This window comes from Callorhinchus milii, unplaced genomic scaffold (assembly GCF_018977255.1).
Source record: "Callorhinchus milii isolate IMCB2004 unplaced genomic scaffold, IMCB_Cmil_1.0 Scaffold4, whole genome shotgun sequence".
NCBI lineage: Eukaryota > Metazoa > Chordata > Chondrichthyes > Chimaeriformes > Callorhinchidae > Callorhinchus > Callorhinchus milii.
In genome coordinates this window covers 5,195,949-5,217,921 of record NW_024704745.1, presented here as the reverse complement: position 1 = coordinate 5,217,921, position 21,973 = coordinate 5,195,949, and the positions used below count along the sequence as shown (strand labels likewise).

Below are 21,973 nucleotides of genomic sequence, written 5' to 3'. Positions count from 1 at the left end.
AGATGTTAAAGTGAAATCTCGTCTGTGCCTGTTCAGGCGGGCGATAAAGATCTTGAGACACAATTGCAAAAGGCAAGGGAGTTTCTCTCTCCCGGTGTCCTGGCTAACAGTCAATGCCCCAGATAAAAACGATCATTGGCTTCACGGCTGGTTGTGGGATATTGCCGTGTGCAAAATTGGCTGCTGAGTTGAACCACAAAACAGACTCATGACACTTTACAGTAAATTCCTGTGAAGTGCTTTGAGGAATGATAGGTGCTTTATCAAATGCAAGGGCGTATTATTATTGTATAATACTGCCTTGCATTTGATGCCATATACAATATTATTATTAATAACAATAAACCTTATTTTTACACCATCAATCTGGAGGGTTCAGTGAAATCTCTCCATCTGTTTTCAGGGTAATTTTGAATCTTAACTCACAGCATTTGCTGTGAACTGAAATGAATGTTGGTGCCAGTCCACGACTGTACAATACAATATGAATTTACATTGAACGCAGTGCCTTTCACATCGGGAGGATGCCTCAAAGCACATTCACAGTGCAGACTTGGACACCTGAGCTGGTAGTGGGAGTCGAGGAGGGGTGAGGTTGGGAGCGGGGGGGGGGGGGGGGGGAAAGATGACCGAACGAGCAGTCAAGGTCTTGAGGCGGGTCTCATTGAAACACAGGAACAGCAGCAGGCCATTCAGCCCTTCGAGCCTGTTCTGCCATTCTATAAGATCGCAGCTGATCTGTACCTCAACTGCAATTACATGCTCTTGCCCCGTTTCCCTTGATACCCTGACCTGACAAACATCTCTCCACCTCAGTCTTGAAAATGGGAATGGATTCAGCTTCCACAGCCTTTTGGGGGGGAGAGTTCCAGATTTCCACTAGCCTTTGGGCGAAAAAGAGCTTTTTGATTTCATTCCTTAATGGCCTGGCTCAATTTTTAAGACTATGCCCCCACCAGAGGAAATAGTTTCTCTAGATCTACCTTATCGAATCCCTTTATGATTTTAAAACCTCAATTAGATCACCCCTCAACCTTCTAAACTCAAGAGAATAGAGACTAAGTTTATAAAACCCTGTCCTGATAATTTAACCCTTTAAGCCATGGTATCATTCTGTTGAATCTAGGATGTCTCGATCGAGATGAGAGAGGGAGGAGGCTAGTCAGAGAGAGTCCGGGGTGGAGTTGAAGAGAACGTGGGCAGAATGGCCGAAAGCCCAAATTTTATCAGTAGAAATCTGCACCTACTGATATTTCCTGTGCGTAAAAAAATGTAGGTTCAAGGTGTTCCAATGGAAGGGTGTTCAAGCTTGGCTGAAATCTGGGCTCCAAACTCTGCCTTCCTAGTGTGGGAAAATGTTTTGTCATCAACTTTTCAGCGCAGTGATCTCTGAAAACAGAAGACGGTTTGGATGAAGAAGGTCTTTCAGCCCATCTGGTCTCATCAATCCAGAACACCCACCCTACTGCTCCTCCCCACCCCACTCACCCCCATCCCAGATAAAACAACAGCAACAAGTTGTAATTTTTTCGCCCCTCACATAGGGTAACATAGTGTGATAGCCTGACCAGAGTTGGTGCTCTCGCTTCGAATCAGAAGGTTGTGGGTTGAAGCGCCTATGTCAGGACTTGGAATTACACAGTCTAAACTGACACTACAGTGCAGCGCTGGGGAAGTGCTGCATTATCAGAGATGTTAAACCGAGGTCCCATCTGCTGTTCAGGTGGATGTTAAAGATCCCTCGGCCCTATTGGAAAGAGAAGGGAGTTTCTCTCTCATGCTGTCCTGGCCAGCAAACCCTCAGATCAAAAAAATTGGCCATTCATTTCATGGCTGCTTGTAGGACATCGCTGTACACAAATCAGCAATGCAATGCAATGCAATGAAAAGAACTGTGAAGTGCTTTGAGAAGTTTTGGTGATGTGATAAGGCACTGTATCAAGTGCAAGGATTATTTATTGTAATTGCTATTAATCATAATCCTTACATTTTGTGTGGGAAGAGAGGTGACTGATGAGCAACATTCAAATAGCCACGTCCGGATTGGGAAGCCACTGGGAAGCTTCGGAAAGCGGCTTGGTCTGAAACACCGCCAGCATTGGTTTACAAAAACAACCAATTATATTTATATAGCGGCTTTCACATCAGGAGGACGTCACAAGACGCTGGACAGTGAATGGGTTGCACCCGAGCTGGAGGTTAGAATCAGTGAGGGGTGGAGGCCATGTGGGCTGGAGGTGGGAGGATGGCCGAAGGCACAGTCAAAGAGAAAGGTCTTGAGATGGACCTTGAAGGGAGGTGGGAGAGAGGCTGAGGGCCAGGATGAAGTTCAAGAGATTGGGGGCAGAATGGCTTGAAGGCTCGACTGACGACGGTGGAATGGACAGGGATGGGGGGGGGGGGACATGGAGCAGGCTAGTGCCTGCTGAGCAGAGGTAGGGGAGTTGGTAAAGGTTTTAGCAGAGTCACAGACGTTAAATTGGTCTCGGAAATTGCTGTGAGCAAATTGACGACACCATTATCCTACATAATACAGTTCATTCCATTTTACAGTAAATTGTAATAATTCATGCATTTGGTTTGGAGACTTTCATGTTGGGAGGACATCTAAAAGCGCTCACAGTATATACTGCAAAGTGTGTTTTTTGTGGGCGAATGTGAAAGGCGCAATATAAAATTGCAAGGACTATGGTTAATTTTAAAACAGTTGGCATTCTGACAGACAGAAATGTATCCAGTGTCCTTATCAAAGGATCAATTTTCTTTAACATTTCACAGGAATATAATAACAATAATAATAATCCTTGCATTTGATATAGCGCTTTTCACATCTTCTAGACGTCTCAGAGCGCTTCACAGAATATGGTGTAAAATGAATTGACTGTATTTTTGTGGGCGAAATGCGGCAGCCAATTACGCACAACAGTGTCCCACAAACAGTTGTGGATTGAGTGAATGAAAGCAATCATGTGCCGGGCTGTGAATTTAAGGGGATGTAAATTAATTGGAGCATTACCCCAAGCACTTTTTCCCATTCTTATGGGTCAGCCTGGTGCAGTGGCAGAACACTCACCTCTGAGTCAGAAGCTTATAGGTTCAAATCCCACATTGGGACTTGGAATAGTCTAAACTGATGCTACAAAACAGTGCTGGGGTTTGTTTCTTTGTCAGAGGTGCCATCTTTCGGATGAGATGATAAACCGAGGTCCCGTTTGCCTGTTCAGGTGGATGTGAAAGCTCCCATGCCACTATTCGAAAAGAAAAGGGAATTCCTCTCTTCCAGTGTCCTGGCCAACAATCCCACAAATAAAATTAGTCACTCACTCTATGACTGTTTTTGGGACATTGCTGTGCATAACTGGCTGCAGCATTTCCTCCACAAAATACACAGTCACTCCACTTTACGGTATATCCTGTGAAGCGCTTTGAGATGTCTCAACGACGTGATAAGGAGCTATATCAGATTCAAGGATCATTATCATCATTAAAGTACCTTTCATGTCAGGAGGACGCCTCAAAGTGCTTCACAGGAAGCACTGTAAAGTGTAGCGACTGTGTATGGTATCGGCCGAATGCACACTCTCTCTCCCTTGGAGGGATGCACCCTGCTTACCAAATTCCACGCATCTGTATAAGGCGTAGGTTGGCAAGAGCTAAGACTTTGGGGACCGCAACAAGTTCCTTACTTAAAGTGCCTTTCACACAAAAGAAATGTCTCTAAAGACTTGGCACAATCCACTTTATGATATATCCTGTGAAGCGAGGTGATACGGCACTGTATCAAATTCAAGGATTATTATAAGGATAATTCTCATGTGCAGTATGTTGTCAGTGGTTGACGTGTGGTCTGTTGACAGGTGGAGTTGACTGGGAATAGCATTTACGAGTATATCCATCCTTCTGACCACGATGAGATGACTGCAGTGCTCACTGCACACCAGCCTCTGCATCCACACCTGCTGCAAGGTATTGTCTGCTTCACATGCCGGGCCGCGGAGTCCTGTAGCTTAGTGGTTAGAGCGCTCGCCTCGCAAGCCCGAGGGCCAGGGTTCGATTCCCGGACAGGGCGAAATGTTGGGTTAGTTTCCTGACTCTACACGCTTCTTAGCAGTAAGTAGGAACCCGGTTGTTAGTCAATTGGCAGATCATTTTCCAGGGGAAATAATCCTTTCAAAAAAAATAATAATTTGGTCACTCAATCCACGACTGTGGGACACTGCTGTGGGCATTTCACCTACAAAATATAAAATCATTTCACTTTACAGTATATTCTCTGAAGCACTTTGAGACGTCTCAAAGCGTGATAACGTGCTATATCAAATGCAAGGACTATTACTATTATTATTTTGCCTTGCTCTTGCCCACAAAAAAACCCACACAGTATGGTTTTAAAGAGAGATGTCTGACCAGCTCACAGCATGTTTGCTTACCATAAATAATGCATATATAAAAAAAATAATATAATGTCAATAAGTAATTATTGGGTATATGTTATATATTACAATACATTATAGTATATAAAATAACATGTTATCATAATATACAATACCGTGTGTCAGCTTGGCTACGTGGTAACGCTCTTGTCAATGAGTCAGAAGGTTGTGGGTTCAAGCCCCTACATCGGGACTTGGAATCACATAGTCTAAGCTGACGCTCCAGTGCAGTGCTGGGGGTTGTTGCATGGTCGGAGGTGCCGTCCTTCAATGAGATGTTAAATCGTGCTCGTGTCTGCCTGTTCAGGTAGACTTTAAAGATCCCCTGATATCCTGAAGTTCAGTTTTGGGCACCGCATCTCAGGAAAGATATACTTGCTCTGGACTGGGTACAGCGCAGATTCACCAGAATGATACCGAGGCTTAAAGGGTTACATTAGGAGGACAGGTTTCTTAGTCTGTATTCCTTTGAGTTTACAAGGTTGAGGGGGTGATCTGATTGACGTTTTCAAAATAATACAGGGATTCAGAGGACACTTTCAAGGCGCCTGTCCACAAAACGACGGGGTAGCAGTGAGCGTTGTTGATCAATGTAAAAGATCGCTCGAATTCTTTCATTTTGCTCCCTCGTGTGTCAGCGGGATTTAACCCTTAAACCACTGGCAGGCGCCCGGTGGTCCGGGGGGATGTTTAGAGTACAAATTTCCTGGGCAATCTGGTTGGCCAGCAGGCTGGGGTCTCTGAATTGTCTGCACATCTCAGCACCCGGGCTGCCCACCGCAGTGTCCATACCTGTTACTGAAGCACTGGAGACACAGTGTAAGCCGTGAGCGCGCTTTAAAGCCACTCAAGGCCACTTTGAACAGGATCTCGCTGCCTCTTTAACTTGAATAGGATTCACTGAGTGAAAATAGTTGGTGTATCACCCTGATGGGCCCAGAAATGCCGTGGTGGATTATTATTGGTAACACTATGTGTGTGCGTGCTTGTGTGTTTGTGTTTGTTGTGCGTGTGAGTGACTGTGTGTGTGTGTGTTTGACTCTATGTCCATGTGTGAGTCTCAATGTGTGTGTGAGAGAGAGAGTCTGTGTGTGTGTGTCTGTGTGTGACTGTCTGAATATGGGTGTATGTGAACCCACGTGTGAGTGTGTGTGTGCATCTGTGTGTGTGAGTGTCTGTGTCTGTGTGTGTGCATCTGTGAGTGTGAATGTGTGTGTGCATCTGTGCGTGTGAGTGTCTGTGTCTGTGTGTGTGCATCTGTGAGTGTGAGTGTGTGTGTGAATCTGTGCGTGTGAGTGTCTGTGTGTGTGTGCATCTGTGCGTGTGAGTGTGTGTGTGCATCTGTGCGTGTGAGACTCTGTGTGTGTAGGACCTGTCAGGCATGGGTAGAGTTGGAACGCGTGACAGCCAAGTCGTTCTGATGAGAAAGGGCGTGCTTTATGGTGTGCGTTGTTTTCTTTGGGAAGGTGAGTGATGAAAAACTATACAAATTATCGACAGAATCAACCTGACCCACTGGCTCCGTGTTCAAAAGCACTGGGGCTGCTGCTGGCTTGTGTCCTCGACTCCCTAGTGTGACATTATTCAATACGTCTCGGCTGGTGCCAGCCACACCTTGCCAACGCTGGCTGTTCCCCAAGTCCCTTAACTCCACCTGACCCTCCAGCACAAGTTTGGTGAGGGTGGGAGTGCCCCATTGTCAGCACTGTCCTTCAGGAGAGACGTTAGACCGAGATCCATTCTTTGCCTGATCAGGTGGACGTTAAAGATTCTGCGGCACAATGTGTAAAAAGGGAGTTTCTGTCCACCGGTGTCCAAGCCAACAATCCTCCAAATATGCCAATTTCACGGCACTGTGTGAAACGAGAAGGGAGTGAAAGGTGCTGTATCAAACACAAGGGGTAAGGATTATTAATGTGGCTCAAAGACATTGGTGAGGGGAGAGGTCCAGTGACCACAGAATATATTATACAGTAAAAAAAAATGTAAAGTGTATATTTTGTGGGTGAAATGTGGCAGCCAATGTTCCACAAACAGTCGTGGATTGAGTGTCACCAAATTTATTGATCTATTTTTTGGAGGGATTATTACCTCCTGAAAGCAATCCGTCAATCGGGTTCCTACTTAATGCTAGGTAACCAGAGGCATGCGGAATACGGAAACTTGCCCAAGGTTTTGCCCCGCCTGGGAATTGAACCCGGATCCTCTCGCTTGCGAGGCGAGTGCTCCAACCATAAACTCCAGTGGACTCCGCCAAGTCACCTTCTGACGACGCATGGAGTTAGATTCATGTTGGTGGGTTGGCACACAGGATGACACTGGAGCGTGAAGCATGCAATTGGCATCTCGCGCTGCATTGGAGCCAACCCAATGCATCATCATGCAACCCTGCAGCCAGAACCACCTAGAGTAACATCACTGATGATGATGATTATTGCATTTGATACTGCACCTTTCAGGTCAGGAGAACGTCTCAAAGCGCCTCACGGGATTTCCTGTGTGTTCTCGGCAAAAGAACTAGAGGGGAGATGAGGAGGAATTTTTTTTTTACCCAGAGAGTTGTTACAATCTGGAACGCACTGCCTGAAAGGGTGGTGGAAGCAGATTCGATAATAGCTTTCAAAAGGAAACTAGATAGGTACTTAAAAAGGAAAAATCTGCAAGACAATGAGGTAAGACCAGGGGATTGGGACTAGTTGGAGGCTCTTTCAAATGGCCTCCTTCTATGTTGTAAGATTCTATGATTCTGTAAAGCGACTTGGCAAACCAATGCTCCCTCTTGGGGATGTCATCTGCAGACATGGAGTCGTGGAGTCCTGTAGCTCAGTGGTTAGAGCACTCGCTTTGCACTCTCGCTTTGCAAGCGAGAGACCTGAGTTCAATTCCAGGCAGGACGAAACCTTGGGCAAGTTTCCTTACTCCACACGCCTGATAATAATCCCTCCAACACAAAAAACAATAATAAATGGGTCATTTTCAATCTACGACTGTTTGTGGGACATTGCTGTGCGCAATTGGCTGCCGCGTTGCCCACAAATATACAGTCAATTCACTTTACAGTGTGTTATGTGAAGCGCTTTGGGACGTCCTCCCGACGTGAAAAGCGCTATATCAAATGCAAGGATTATTATTATTATTATTAATTTGTGCAAGGCATTGTCACGCAAAGAGTCAGGAAGTGACTCTTTGCGTGACAATGATAAAAGTCCTGACTGATAAAAGTCCTTGCACTTTTTAATGAATGATTGACAGGTAAATAAATAGTCCATACATTTTACACAGCGCCTTTCATGTCATCTCAAAGCAAAGCGCTTCACAGGATCCTCCGTCCTTCGGATGAGATGTTAAACGAAGGTTCCGTCTGCCTGTTCAGGTGGATGTTAAAGATCCCGCAGTGCTATTCGAAAAGAGGAGGGAGTTTCTCTCTCTCTCGGTGTCCTGGCTGACAATCCCCTAAATAAAATTAGTGACTCACTCCATGGCTGTTTGTGGGACACTGCTGTGCACAACTGGCTGCCATGCACATTGACTCCACTTTACAGTATATCCAGTGAAGCGCTTTGAGACATCTCGACACCTGTGGTTATCTCTCCCTTCTCCATTATTGATGACAGCTCAGCCAGTTTGGCTCACCTGCAGGATTTGGAAGGGCAGACCTGGCACTGGAGGCAGGGAACCCTCCTGTTAACCCTGCAGGCCAAAACACTGACCCCTCTTTTCCTAGCTGGACAAGCAGCGGTAAAGCTTGCCAGACAGTGCTATGTGGTAATGGCAACCTATGCAGTTTTAGCTGGTTAGACTCCAGCAATTACTCCAATACACACTCTGGGCTCCCCAAGTCTTGGCTCTTGCTGACCTGCGCCTAATACTTTCCGGAATTAGGTAAGCAGGACAAATCCTTCTAGGGAGACAGTACGTATTCGATTCCAGATACAGAGAGATTCCCATGTACAGGTGGCCTAAATATGTGGAACTCTCAGGCTGGTTTGGACACTCTTGGATAAGCTTGAATATTTAAGCGTGGTGATGGGTTTGCACATGTGTCCGACACCCGGCTGACCAAAAAAAAAACACACTCCTTTAAAATAACACACTGATATACTGGCTTCTCACACTCCTGTGTTGTATAATACAATTATCAGGGTTGGGTTCCTGAGCCAGGCAGCAGTACTCCAGGACACTACTGATGACAGTGCAGTCAGCCTGGCTCATCGGCAGGACCTGCAAGGGCAGACCAGTCACCGGGGGCAGGGAATCCTCTCACTCAGCTCCTATTTACCCTGTGAGGCAAAGCCCTAACGGGCAGGATGGTCCTAGCAGGACAAGCAGCGAAAGAGCTTGCCAAACAGTGCTCTCAATGGGCAAGCTTTGTGGTTTTAGCCTGGTTAGACGCCAGCAGTTACCCCAACGCACAGCACACTCTGGGATTCCCAAGACTTGGCTCTTGCAAACCTGCGCCTAATAGATACGCAGGATGTGTCGCTCCAGGGTGAGAGTGCGCATTCCATTCCAGCAATCTATCTCCGGGATTTCGATGTGTAAGAGAGATGCATGGAATTCTCAGCTTGGTTTGGATACTCTTAAGCACGGTGATGGGTTTCCACATGTGTCAGACCCCCAGCTGACCAATAAAAGTATAATAACGCCTGCGTGTGTTGCAGACTAACACACTGATCGTGCTCCTGTTCCCTTGCAGAGTACGAGATTGAGCGCTCCTTCTTTCTGAGAATGAAATGCGTTCTGGCCAAACGAAACGCGGGCTTGACGTGCGGCGGTTACAAGGTAAGAAAAGACGAAACCAGGATTTCAAAGGACGTGGAGGAGGGCATGGGTCACACCAGAAAACAAAACTTATGCTGAGGGTTATAATCACAAAAAGAAAGGTTTATTTCAATAAGGAAGTGCTCTATTTTTACAGCTGTCTTTTGCAGACTCCCCATACCTCTCTCTACCACCCAGCTCTATACTGGTGCCCAAATAGCACTTAGGGCTGGAACGCCAAACAAGCCTGATTCCAGAGTCCAGCCCTGGTTAGCTCTCTTGATTGTGGAGTCCTGTGGCGTATTGGTTAAGAGCGCTTGCCTCGAGGGACGAAACATTAGGCAAGTTTTCTTACTCTGTTTCCCAGCAGCAAGTATGAACCCAAGTGATTGCTTTTCAGGGAGGGTGATAATCCCTTCAAAAAATAAATATACTCCATTGGCAGAAGGGCCTTCAGCCTTTCTGCCCCCGCCCTCTGGAACTTCATCTCCGAATCCTTCCGCCTCCTTCAAGGCCCATGTCAAGACCTTCTTCTCTGACCGTGCCTTCGGCCATATTCCCGCCCCTCCTACCCTCCAACCTACTTGATTTTAACCCCCCCATCTCAGAAACAAACCCTTAACTGTCCAGCGCCTTTGGACATCCTTCCGACATGAAAGGTTCTATATAATTGTATATTACAACAACTTGCATTTATATAGCACCCTTCACTCAGGGTAGTGTCCTGGAGCGCTTTATATATAATATATAGTCAATAGAATACAAAAGCGAGGAAGCTATGCTAAACCTTTACAAATCACTGGTTAGGCCTCAGTTGGAATATTGTGTTCAATTCTGGGCACCAGACATTTGGAAGGATGTCACGGCCTTGGAGAGGGTGAAAAGAAGATTTACCAGAGCGAATTGGATAGGTACTTAAAAGGGAACAATTTGCAGTAAGAGCGGAGGAGTAGAACTAATTGCTCTTTAAAGAGCCGTCCAAGGGCACGATGGGCCGAATGGCCTTCCCTCTGTGCTGTAAGATTCTTTAAATGTAATTTGTTGTTGTTGTTGTGTTGATGGTTGCACAAACCCCCCGACCCCTCTTTTCCTGGCCAGGTTATTCATTGCAGTGGCTACTTGAAAATCCGCCAGTTTGTCTTTGACGTGACGCTGTACGACGGCTGTTACCAGATTGTGGGGCTGGTGGCTGTGGGCCACTCACTGCCACCCAGTGCCATCACCGAGATCAAGCTACACAGCAACATGTTTATGTTCAGAGCCAGCCTGGACCTCAAGCTCATATTCCTGGACTCCAGGTAAGGCCAAACATCCCACTACTCGGATGCTCTGGAAGTCTACTGAGACCAGAAATTAGTACCCTTTTGAAACACAACCGCTTGCGAAGAGTGCTACATAAATGCAACAGCAACAATGACAACGAATTGCATTCATATAGCGCCTTTCGCGTCAGTGGCCGAGATCTTTATCAAGGTGCCTCTAACCTCTGCAACCTCCCCCAAGCCGATATCCTCACCCGTACCAAACTCAGCACAACTATCACCCCAGTCCTTGCCAGGCTCCACTGGCTCCCCCTGTTGACTTTCCCTACTGAGTGTGGCTTTAGCCAAGGTCCTACTATCATCCCTCCAGTCTGATCCCCATCCTGAAAGGAGGGAGGGAGGTGGGGGGACAGTCACAACTCCAGAGGAACACTGATGAGGGTTGCTGGGATGTGGCAATGTCCACCCCATCACTTTTTGTCTTTACTCCCTCCCTCGAATCTCCCTCTGTCTCAGTTCAGTTCCCAGATCGTCGTTGTCTATTGTCTGTTGTCTCCACTCTGCTCTGCAGGGTGGCGGAACTAACTGGATACGAGCCTCAGGACCTGATAGAGAAGACTCTGTACCATCACGTCCATGGTTGTGATGTCTTTCACTTGAGATACGCCCATCATATGTGTGAGTAACAATTCTCCTCCTGGGATGTGACATTACTTTGAGTTCTTAACAATCATGAATTCTCTCACCAGTTCCAGTAAAGGTGACATGTCCTAAATATCTCCCACCTGTGTCCCTATCTCCCCATAACAACACCCCACACACTCATGCCACCAGCTGAAACCCTTATTCATGCATTTGTCACGATGCTTTTGGAGTCCTGTGAGCATATTGGTTAGAGCACTCGTCTCGCCAACGAGAGGACCCAGGTTCGATGCCCAGACAGGGCGAAATCTTAGTCAGTTCTCCTTACTCCACATGCCTCTGTTTAATAATAATAATAATCCTTGCATTTGATATAGCGCTTTTCACGTCAGGAGGACATCCCAAAGCGCTTCACAGAACACACTGTAAAGTGAATTGACTGTATATTTGTGGGCGAACGCGGCAGCCAATTGCACACAGCAATGTCCCACAAACAGTCGTGGGTTGAAAATGACCAATTTATTATTGTTTTGTTTTGGAGGGATTATTATTAGGCTCTGTGTGGAGTAAGGAAACTTGCCCAAGGTTTCGCCCTCTGCCTGGAATTGAACTCAGGTCTCTCGCTTGCAAAGCGAGTGCTCTAACCACTGAGCTACAGGACTCCACATAGCAGTAAGTAGGAATCCCGTTGTTAGACGATTGGCGGATCGCTTTCCAGGGAATAATAATTCATTCCAAGAAAAAATAATAATTTGGTAACTCAATCCACGACTGTTTGTGAGTCACTGCTGTACACAATTGGCTGCCTCATTTCGCCCACAACGTATGCAGTCAATTCACTTTCCAGTGTATTCTGTGAAGCGCTTTATGATGACTCAGTGACGTGATAAGGCACGATATCAAATGCAAGGATTATTATCATAACCTTAGACGTCCCCAACTCCATACTCCACGAGTTCCAACTCATTCCAAACTATATCCTCTCCTGTACTAGTTCCCTCCTTGTGACCAATGAGCTTAGCTTCTCATCCAAAGGACGGCACCAACCTGCTCTCTTCCAGCGCTGCATTGGGGCATCAGCCTCGACTGTGAGTGAAAAATCCCTTGTGGGGGCTTGAACCCAACAACCTTCTGACCCAGAGGTGAGACATCCACCGACCGAGCTAGCTGACCCTGCTTTTCTTTACTACAACAGTATAATAATTCTTGCATTTGAGATCGTGCCTTATCATGTCGATGAGACGTCTCAAAACACTTCGCTGAATATACTGTAAAGTGAATTGACTGTGAATTTTGTGGGCGAAACGCAGCAGCCAATTACGTCCAGCAATATTATCCCACAAACCGTCGTGGATTGAGTGACCACGTTTTTTTTTGGTGTGGGAGGGATTATTATCCCCAGAAAGTGATCCACCAATTGATTAACAACCGAGTTCCTACTTACTGCTAGGTAAACAGAAGCGTGAAGAGTACTTACTCAAGGTTTCACCCTGCCCTGGGAATTGAACCCGGGTCCACTCGCCTGTGAGGCGAGCGGGCCAACCACTATGCTACAGAGATCCCTCACTAAAGAATCCAAACCACCATTAACTCTGCTTTCTCTTTCTGGAGAAGTGTTGGTCAAAGGACAAGTCACCACCAAGTACTACCGGCTGCTGTCCAAACACGGAGGATGGGTCTGGGTTCAGAGCTACGCCACCATTGTACACAATAGCCGCTCGTCCAGACCACACTGCATTGTGAGCGTTAATTATGTCCTCACGTAAGTAAGCTGTTGTTACGCCTTCATCGATTCTCCTCTATTTGGGGGTGGGGGCTGCAGGGGATCTCTATGGGCCTCAGCTGGCTCCAAGGTGACTTGCTAGGCAATGGAATGTCGGAATCAAATCACCCCTACATGATGGTTTCCAGCCTCCGCCTTGCCCCCTCCTTGCCCGTGTTCAGATCGCACCCAAAGACATTCACCTTCAACCGTGCCTATGGTCACCTCCCCTCTCTCGCCAGCTCGGTGTTACTCTGTCACTGTTAAGAGCTCCGAGACACTGCCCCGCATGAAGGGCATTGCATAAATGCAAGTTGTTGTTGTCTGGGCTCTCAATGGCAAGCTATGTGGGTTTAGCTGGTTAGACTCCAGCAGTTACCCCAACGCACACTCTGGGGTCCCCCAAGTCTTGGCTCTTGCCAACCTGCGCCTAATATTTTCCAGAATTAGGTAAGCAGGAAGCGTCCCACTAGGGAGAGAGAGTGCGCATTCCATTCCAGCAATCTATCTCTGGAATTTCCATGTGTAGGCGGGATACAACAACAACAACAACATGCACTTATGTAGTGCCCTACACACATGGTATCATCTCAGAGCGCCTAACAGTGGCAGAGCTTGACTCTGAGCCAGTGGGAGGTGGTCGTAAGTACAGTCGAATAGGAAAGTCTTCAGGTCATTCAGCAGCTTGACAGCTGCATCAGGGTCGCTGCAGGTGGAGGGCCAGAGGGAGAGGAGGTTCGAGGAAGAGAGGGCATTATAATAATAATAATAATAATAATAATAATAATAATAATAATAATAATAATAATAATAATAATAATAATAATAATAACCGTCTCTCCACAACCTTCAATTCCCTGGCTCCCCTGAAATCCAGGGTTGTTTCCAAACCCACCCGTTCCCCCTGGTACAACAGTCATCTCCACTCACTCAAAACACAAACCCGGATGCTCCAGTCATTCAGCAGCTTGACAGCTGCATTAGGGTCGCTGCAGGAGGAGGGCCAGAGGGAGAGGAGGTTCGAGGAAGAGAGGGCATTTGTGAGGGACTCAGGGGGAAGCTTTTTCCCAGAGGCGGAAAAAAATGGTGGAGGGTTTGGAAGAAGGAAGGGGGATGTGGGAGGAGAGGGAGAAGAGGAATTAGTCCGAGATGGCCTTATCCGTGATGGACAGGTTGGAAATGTCAAGGGCATGTATGATGACGAGGTCGAGGGAGTGACCACAGTTGTGGGTCAGTGAGTCAATGTGGAGGGTGAGGTTTAAGGGAGGAGAGGAGGGCAGTGAAATCCAAGGAGGTGGTGCAAGGGGAGTTCAGGTGGAGTTTGCTATCACCCATTATGAGCAGGTATTCAGTGCAGAGAGACAGGGATGAGAGGAGAGCGGAGATATCGGTGAGGAAGGAGCCAGGAGGTTTGGGGGGGGGTGGTAAACTAGGAGGATTTGAGCGATAGGGAGGAGGGATGGTAGAAGTTAGGTGCTCAAAGGAGGAGAAACAACTAGAGGAATAAGGGCATAGACCGAGGGAAGCTTGGAAGATGATGGTCATCCTGCTGCCATGTTGGTTGTGGGGGTGGTGGTGTGATGAAAGGTGTAGCCAGGAGGGGAGGCTTCAATGAGGGGGTGGAATCACTGGGGGAGAGCCAGGTTTCTATAAGCCCAAGAATATCAATGTGCTCATCCAGAATGAGTTCATGGTTAGTAAGGGCTTTGTTGGAGAGGAAGCAGACATTTTGGAGGGAAATGCGAATAGGTTTGCTGGTGGCGGGCGGTGATAAGGAGAGTGGTATAAAGAGGAATTGAGGTCGTGGGGGAGAAGTGACCATGGAGTTTGAGGAGTAGGCAATGTTGGGGAGTGTATATATAAGGGAGGGGGAAGGGGTACCTGCCTTTTGGAGGTAGTAGCTGCTTTGGGACAACTAACGCCGGGAGCCATGATGGGCCTGGTGGAGGATGCCCAGGCTGGAGCAGAGGGAGGTAATGGTGGGGTCCAGGAGAGAGAGAAGGCGAGGAGAGCGGTGGGAGAGAACGACAGAGTGGGAGTAGCGGAGTGTGGGGAGTGGGAGCAAAAACATTTTCAGGGGGGTGCGGCTCGGGGCAGCAGTCAAAACGTGCACGCAGAGACCGGGAGCGAGTGATCAGTGGGGCAGCATCAGCCTGCGGGCTACGGGAAGCAGCAAGGGGGTGTGGTGGGGGAGAGGAGGGATGGCGCCTGAAGCAGCCGAACTATAATCTCGCTGGTCGCTCACCACCGCTAGTTCCTCCACCCGTGGTCTCGGCAGTCTATCGCACCCGTTATACAGGCGGGAGATTTGAAATTCCTCGCCTCGCGGACAATCTCGCCCGGCTTTCGTCAACCAAAACCTTCAGCCCTCGCTTCTCGCATCTCCCGCTCATTTTACCGTGGTTTCCCGAGGCACCGCCGCTCACTGACTCGGGATGGATGGAATTCTCAGTTTGGTTTGGCCTCTCTGAAGCATGGCGATGGGTTTCCGCACGTGTCAATACTCTGACAATCTTGCCATCCCGTGCTCTCTGATCTTCTCACTGATGATCCTCTGTTGTAGAGACATCGAATACAAGGAACTGCAGTTGTCTCTGGACCAGGCGACAGCGACCAAGTCCTCATTTCCCTACAAGATGCTACTGTCTACCTCACATGAAAGCCGAAAACAGCTGAAACCCAAGATTACCAAACTGAAATCCAAACTCAAATCGTCTCCTTATCCACAGGTAATAGGTTTCTTCCTCCCACTCCTCATTCCCCTCCTCACCCCCTACACCAACCTTCCTCACCCACCCTCAGCCACGCTCCACACCACTTCATCCACCTCCACACCCCTTCTCCTCAGCACCACCCCCCGCCCCCCCCCAACAAAAAACACAAACACATACATACCTCAGGTAAGATATATTGGCCCTAGCCTGGTTGGGGTGCAATGCAGATTCACCAGAATGATACCATGGCTGAAAAGAATTAAATTACAAGCACAGGTTGCATAGACTTGGGTTGTATTTCCTTCAGCTTAGAAGGTTGAGGGTTGATCTAATTGAAGTGTTTAAAACGATAAAGGGATTTGATAGAGTAGCTACAGAGAAACTATTTCCCCTGGTGGGGGAATCCAGAACAAGGGGGTATAGTCTTAAAATTAGAACCAGACCATTTAGGAGTGAAATCAGGAAGCACTTTTTCACACAAAGGCTAGTGGAAATCTAGAAGTCTCTCCCTAAAAAGGCTGTGGATGCTGGATTCATTCAAATTTTCAAGATAGAGGCGAAGGCGCGGTCAAAGAGCAAGCTCTTTAGACAGGACTTGAAGGAGGCAAGAGAGGGGATGAGGCTGAGGGATAGAATTCCAGAGTGTGGGAATTATTATTATTACTATTACACAGTCAATTCACTTTACGGTATATTCTGTGAAGCTCTCTGTGACATCTCAACAAAGTGATAAGACGCAATATCAAATATAATGATTATTCCTCCAGAACACCCATCCTGCTGTTCTTCCATCACAGCATCAAGCTATTTCTGAACTGAACCATCCTTCCTGGAAAGCCTCTTCCAGCCATTAATCACCAAGCAATATTTCCTGTCTGATCTCATCCTTCCAACGCTACCGTCCTTCCCATCACAGCATCAAGCCTTTCCCATCGCTGTATAAAAGCAATTTGTTGGTGTTGTGGAGTCCTTTAGCGTATTGGTTAGAGCACTTGCCTCGCAAGCGAGAGAACCTGGGTTTGTTTCCTGGGCGGGGCAAAAAATTAGGCAAGTTTTCTTACTTCACATGATTGTTTACCTAGCAGTAAGTAGGAACCTGGTTGTCAGTTGATTGGGGGATCACTTTTCCAGTGGTAATAATCTCTCCCCCACAAAAATAAATAATAGTTTGGTCACACTGTGTGCGCAATTGGCTGCCGCGTTTCACCCAAAAAATACACAGGCAATTGACTTTACAGTATATCCCGTGAAGCGCTTTGAGATGTCTTGAAGCCGTAATTAGGTGCTTTATCAAACACAAGGATTATTATTGTTGTTCCATTTGCAGACGTACAATTCATTCCACGCTGAGAAGGGGGATTGTGAGCAGGGCGCTGGCTGGGGAGGAAGCCCACTGCTGAGTGTCACATCACCCCAGGACAACGTCCCGCATCAGGAGACCAGTGACCTCCTGTGCGCCCAGTCCTACGGGCTGCCTTTCCCTTATGCCTGCGGCCACTTGACCCTGGACCCTCATGCTCTTCCCAACAAGAAGCAGGTGACGACGGCGGCCGCTCAGCGGACAGCTCAGGGGCCGGGGCCGGTGTGTGATGGGCCAAGGTTTTACGTGGGAGCCTTTCAGCCGGCCAGCGACAACTACTGGCATGTGACTAGCTCGTCCCCGATACCGAGCCGGTCAACCCCCAAGAGCCTGCAGGACCCCCAGATCAGTGACTCCCACTACTGCTCCCCCACACTCAGCTATCGGGGTGAGTTACGCTGCTAGAAACTACTGTGCTCCCCATCCCCGTGGAGTCCCATACCATATTGGTTAGAGCACTTGCCTCTCAAGCCAGAGGATCTGGGTTCGGTTCCCGGGCAGGGCGATATCTCAGGCAGGTTTCCTTACTCCACCTGCCTCTGTTTACCTAGCAGTAAGTAGGAACCCGGTTGTTAGTCGATTGGAGGATCGCTTTCTGGGTGTCATAATCCATCTCCCCCCCAAAAAAAATTGGCCACTCAATCGACGGCTGTTTGCGGAACACTGCTGTACGCAATTGGTTGCCACGTTTCGTCCACAAAATACACAGTCAATTCACTTTACAATATATTCTTTGTCGGACACTGCTGTTGTTAGTCGATTGGCAGATCACTCTCTGGGGGTAATAATCCCTTTAAAAAAAAGTAAATAATACCAATTTGGTCACTTAATCCATGACTGTTTTTGGGACACTGCTGTGCGCAATTGGCTGCCGCGTCTCGCCCATAAAATATCCACTTTACAGCGCCTTGGGACGTCCTCCTGACGTGAAAGGCGCTATACAAATGTAATCTTGCTGTTGTTTACAATATATTGTGTGAAGCGCTTTGAGACGTCTCAACAACCTGCTGAGGGGTTATATCAAAAGCAAGGGTTATTATTAATATTATAATCAAAGTGGGGAGTAATCCCACCTGGTTCAGCACGGGAAACATTGGGCTAAAATCTTGCGGTATTTCTTAAACTGTTCCTTAACATTATGCTAAAGATCCCACTCCAGTGCAATACAGTACAAGTTACACAGCGCCTTTCACGTCAAGAGGACGTCCCATAACATTTGACATTTTATTCTCAGTCATGGTAGGGCCTCCCCGAGCTGGGGTGTTGGACACCACTTGAAAAGAAAAGGGAGTTTCTCTCTACCAGTCCCGCAGATAAAGTCGTCCGCTCGCTTCATGGCTGTTTTGCATGACATCGCTGGTGCAAATTGGGCTGCTGCGTTCGCCTAATAATACAAAGTTACTGCATTTTACAGCAAATCCTGTGAAGTGTTTTGAGAAGTGATATGGTGCTATATCAACTGCAAGCATTATTATAAAGCACTTCACAGTTATTGCTGTAAAGTGCAGTGACTGTGTTTTTTGAATATTTCTATATGAGTAACGTCTCATCAGAAGGTCAACACCTCTGATAATGCAACACTCCTTTCAACACCCCCCAACCTCCAGCACTTCACTGGAACGTCAGCCTAGACTATGCAAGCTCAAAGTCCCCGATGTGGGGGCTTGAACGGACGACCTTCTAACCCTGGAGTAAGAGCGCTACTTGAGTGAGCCAACACTCTTTTACAAAAACAGAAGTCGCTGGGAACGCTCAGTAGGTCAGGGCAGCATCTACGGAGAAAAGAAAGTGAGTCAACGTGTCGGGTCCACGAACCTTCATCAGAACTGGGGCATGTTGGGAGGCAGAGGCTTTTAAGGGCAAACAGAGAGGGTGGGGGAGGCAAGGCAAGGCAGTCAAAGGAGAAAACTGAGGCCCAGAACTGGGGCCCAACAGGCCCAAAACGTTGAGATACTTTCCTTTCTCCATAGATGCTGCCTGACCTGCTGAGTGTTCCCAGCGACTTCTGCTCAACACTCTTTTACAGTTCATTGACATCACTTGCTTGCCCACAAATCTCCAAAGTTTTTTTTTGGTCAGCCGGGTGCCTGACACAGACAGAAACCCATCACCCACCGTGCTTAACCCAAGTGCTATAGTGAAATCTCCAATGACTTTTTTCTCAGTCATGCGGAGGCTTAGTGAAGGGTTATAATACCCTGCCTTATAATAGACTATATAATATAATACTGTAGATAATATCCTGCGTTTGATACCGTACCTGTAATGTGGACACATCTCAAATTCTGGTGCAGTGGTAGCACTCTTGCCTCGGAGTCCATGTCAAGATTACGTAGTTTAAGCTGACACTCCAATGCAGTGATGGGGTACGTTGCAATGATGGAGTGCCGTCCTTCAGATGAGACGTTAAACCGAGATCCCATCTGCGTGTTCAGGTGGATGTTAAAGGGAGCTTCTTTCTCCCTGCGTCCTGGCCAACAGTCCCCCAAAATACAATTGGTCACTCACTCCTCGGCTGTGGGACATTGCTGTGCGCAACTGGCTGTCACATTTAGCCCACAAAATACACGGTTACTGCATTTTATAGTATATCCTGCGAAGGGCTGCGAGACGTCTCAAGGACGTGATAAGGCGCTCCATCAAAAGCAAGGATTATGTATTGTTAAACCGGTCAGTGTCTGTTCCGGTGGACGTTAGAATCCCGTGGCGATATTGGAAAAGGGAAGAGCGTTTCTCCCAGTGTCCTGGCCAACAATCCCCGCACCCACTCCCCCCCCCCCCACCCCCACACATACACCCTACCCCAAATAAAAAAAATTGCTTGTTCACTTTGTGGGCTTGTTTGTGGGACAGTTGTGAAATATGTTTCAGAACAGAGATTTAATATCAAAATGCACTGCATCATACATCGCCTTTGGTAGTCTGATACTTTGGCAATCGCATAGGAACTTGATCTGCAGATCTCCTCATAATGGGGATTCCCGGGCTCGTACCACTGTATAAATGGGACGTGAATTCAATCCGTATGTGTTGGATAATAGATGGCTTCCAAGTGAGTTATAACCCAATAATTAAATCGAGGTGTTCTAACGGTGGCCCGGTCGGTGACAGCAAAGTCTGAACAGTTTATTAACCTCTGCGGGAGCCTGCAGATTAAATGACAGCCTTAATCTTACTGTCCAGACGGCAGCTATTTATTATAACTCAGAGAAACACACATCGTTGTTGTTTCAACTGACTTTGACTCTCTCTCTTTGCAAGAGTGAAAATTAGTTACTGCTGATGGCAGCACAGCCCAGCCTGACTCATCGGCGGGACTTAGAAGGGCAGACCAGTCACTGGGGGCAGCGAATAATCCCATTCAGCTCCTATTAACCCTGTAAGACATAGCCCTAACAGGTAGAGCGGTCCTAGTTGGACAAGCAGTGGCAAAGCTTGTCAGACAGTGCTCTCAATGGCAAGCTACGTTTTAGCTGGTGAGACTCCAGCAGTTCCCACAACACACTCTGGGGTCCCCTAAGCCTTGTCTCTTGCCAGCCTGCGCCGAATACTTTCTGGATTTAGGTAAGCGGGAGGTGTCCCTCCAGGGAGAGAGAGAGTGCACATTCCATTCCAGCAATCTGTCGTCGGGATTTCCACGTGTAGGTGGGATGCATGGAATTCTCAGTTTGGTTTGGAGACTCCTTAAGCACGGTGATGGGTTTCCGTGTGTGTCAGACACCCGGATGACCCCCAAAAACCCGTCACGGGCGACGCTGCTTGCGGGTGTGCGTGCACAATGTCGGGCCAGAACCCGCCCGCTCCTCACTAACAGTCTCATTCTGTTTAGAAGCGTTGCCCAACCGAAGGCATTGCGAGACTGCGGCACCTTCCCGGTTCCCGAGCTGCGCGCCGACCGGGCTGGACGGCGAGTACAAGGCGGAGGCGTACGTTAACCCCGCAAAGTTGAGCAAGATGGAGCTCCCGCCCACTCCGCGCGGTGCGGTGAAGGAAGAGTGCAAGGCGGCGTACCGGCGGGAGGAAATGGCCCCCGCCCACGGGAAGGGTTTCCTGACAACCATGAGCAATTCCATGTTGGCCAAGTTGGATTGCCGTCCGGCCAAAACCACGGGGAGGATAAGCCGGCAGCTCTTCCCGGGACAGGTGCCGTACGAGCCGCCCAGGCGGACCTGCGGGAAGGAGTTACTGTACCCGCCCGGCAGCCGGCACAAAACTGGCGCAGACGGCATGAGTAGCGTAGGAGCGATGCCCAAACTCTGCGATGGGAGAGGACGCCAACAGCAGCCGGAGGCAGTGGGTATGGGACCCTCCGGACAATCCCACCTGGGCTCCCTGACCTACAGCCAGCTCTTTGCCAAGAATTCCTCCTTCCAGAGGTCGTCCTGTGCTGTGGCTGGTTACATCATGGACAACCGAGGCTACTGCGCCCACGAGAGGGACTCTCTTACCTACAGGGACCCCAGCCCCGCGCTCAACTCCTCACCGGACCCCCAGCCAGAGTGTGTCCTCCCGCATTACATAGGGACCTCGGTCATCATCACCAACGGGAGGTGACGAGGAATCCTGACCTTGCCTTGTTGTGAGAGGAGAACTTCTGTTACACTTTCCCAGGCACAGGCCCCGCCAGGGAAGGCTCCCCATTCGTTCAGCTGTCCCAGCAATCGGCGAAGAAGCTTTGCATTTCTGAAGCTGAAAGATCACCACACTCCCTCCCTCGTTCTCCCCCTCCATCTGCCCCTCTCTCTCTCTCCCTCCCACGCTCCCTCGCTGCCTCCCTCCATCCCTCTCTTCATCTCTCTCTCCCTACCTCGCTCTCTCCCTCTCTCCTTCCCTCCCCCCTCTCTCTCGCTCCCGCCCCTCCTCACTCTCTCCCTCCCTCGCTCCCTCCTTCCCTCTCTCCCTCCCACTCTCTCTCTTCCTCCTACCCTCCCTCGCTTTCCTCCAAGGTTTCAAAGCTTAAGCTCAGCGTGCCCTGCGTAGAGCAGTAACAAAATAATTGATCACTTGTGCAATATGCAGCGTACGGGCATGTGGAAATG

The 21,973-nt window shown here is 48.3% G+C and overlaps 1 protein-coding gene across 1 annotated transcript in view; it reads left to right on the top strand.

The window, feature by feature from the left end:
* sim2 (SIM bHLH transcription factor 2) overlaps positions 1-21,665 on the top strand; it is a 56,859-nt gene extending 35,194 nt beyond the window's left edge. The window contains exons 4-11 of the mRNA XM_042334013.1: positions 3,858-3,966; positions 9,130-9,215; positions 10,293-10,492; positions 11,028-11,134; positions 12,713-12,860; positions 15,424-15,589; positions 16,902-17,322; positions 20,764-21,665. Coding sequence (XP_042189947.1) covers positions 3,858-3,966; positions 9,130-9,215; positions 10,293-10,492; positions 11,028-11,134; positions 12,713-12,860; positions 15,424-15,589; positions 16,902-17,322; positions 20,764-21,488 — 1,962 coding nt within the window. The 3' untranslated portion in view covers positions 21,489-21,665. The remainder of the gene's footprint in view (positions 1-3,857; positions 3,967-9,129; positions 9,216-10,292; positions 10,493-11,027; positions 11,135-12,712; positions 12,861-15,423; positions 15,590-16,901; positions 17,323-20,763) is intronic.
* Positions 21,666-21,973: the final 308 nt, after the last annotated feature.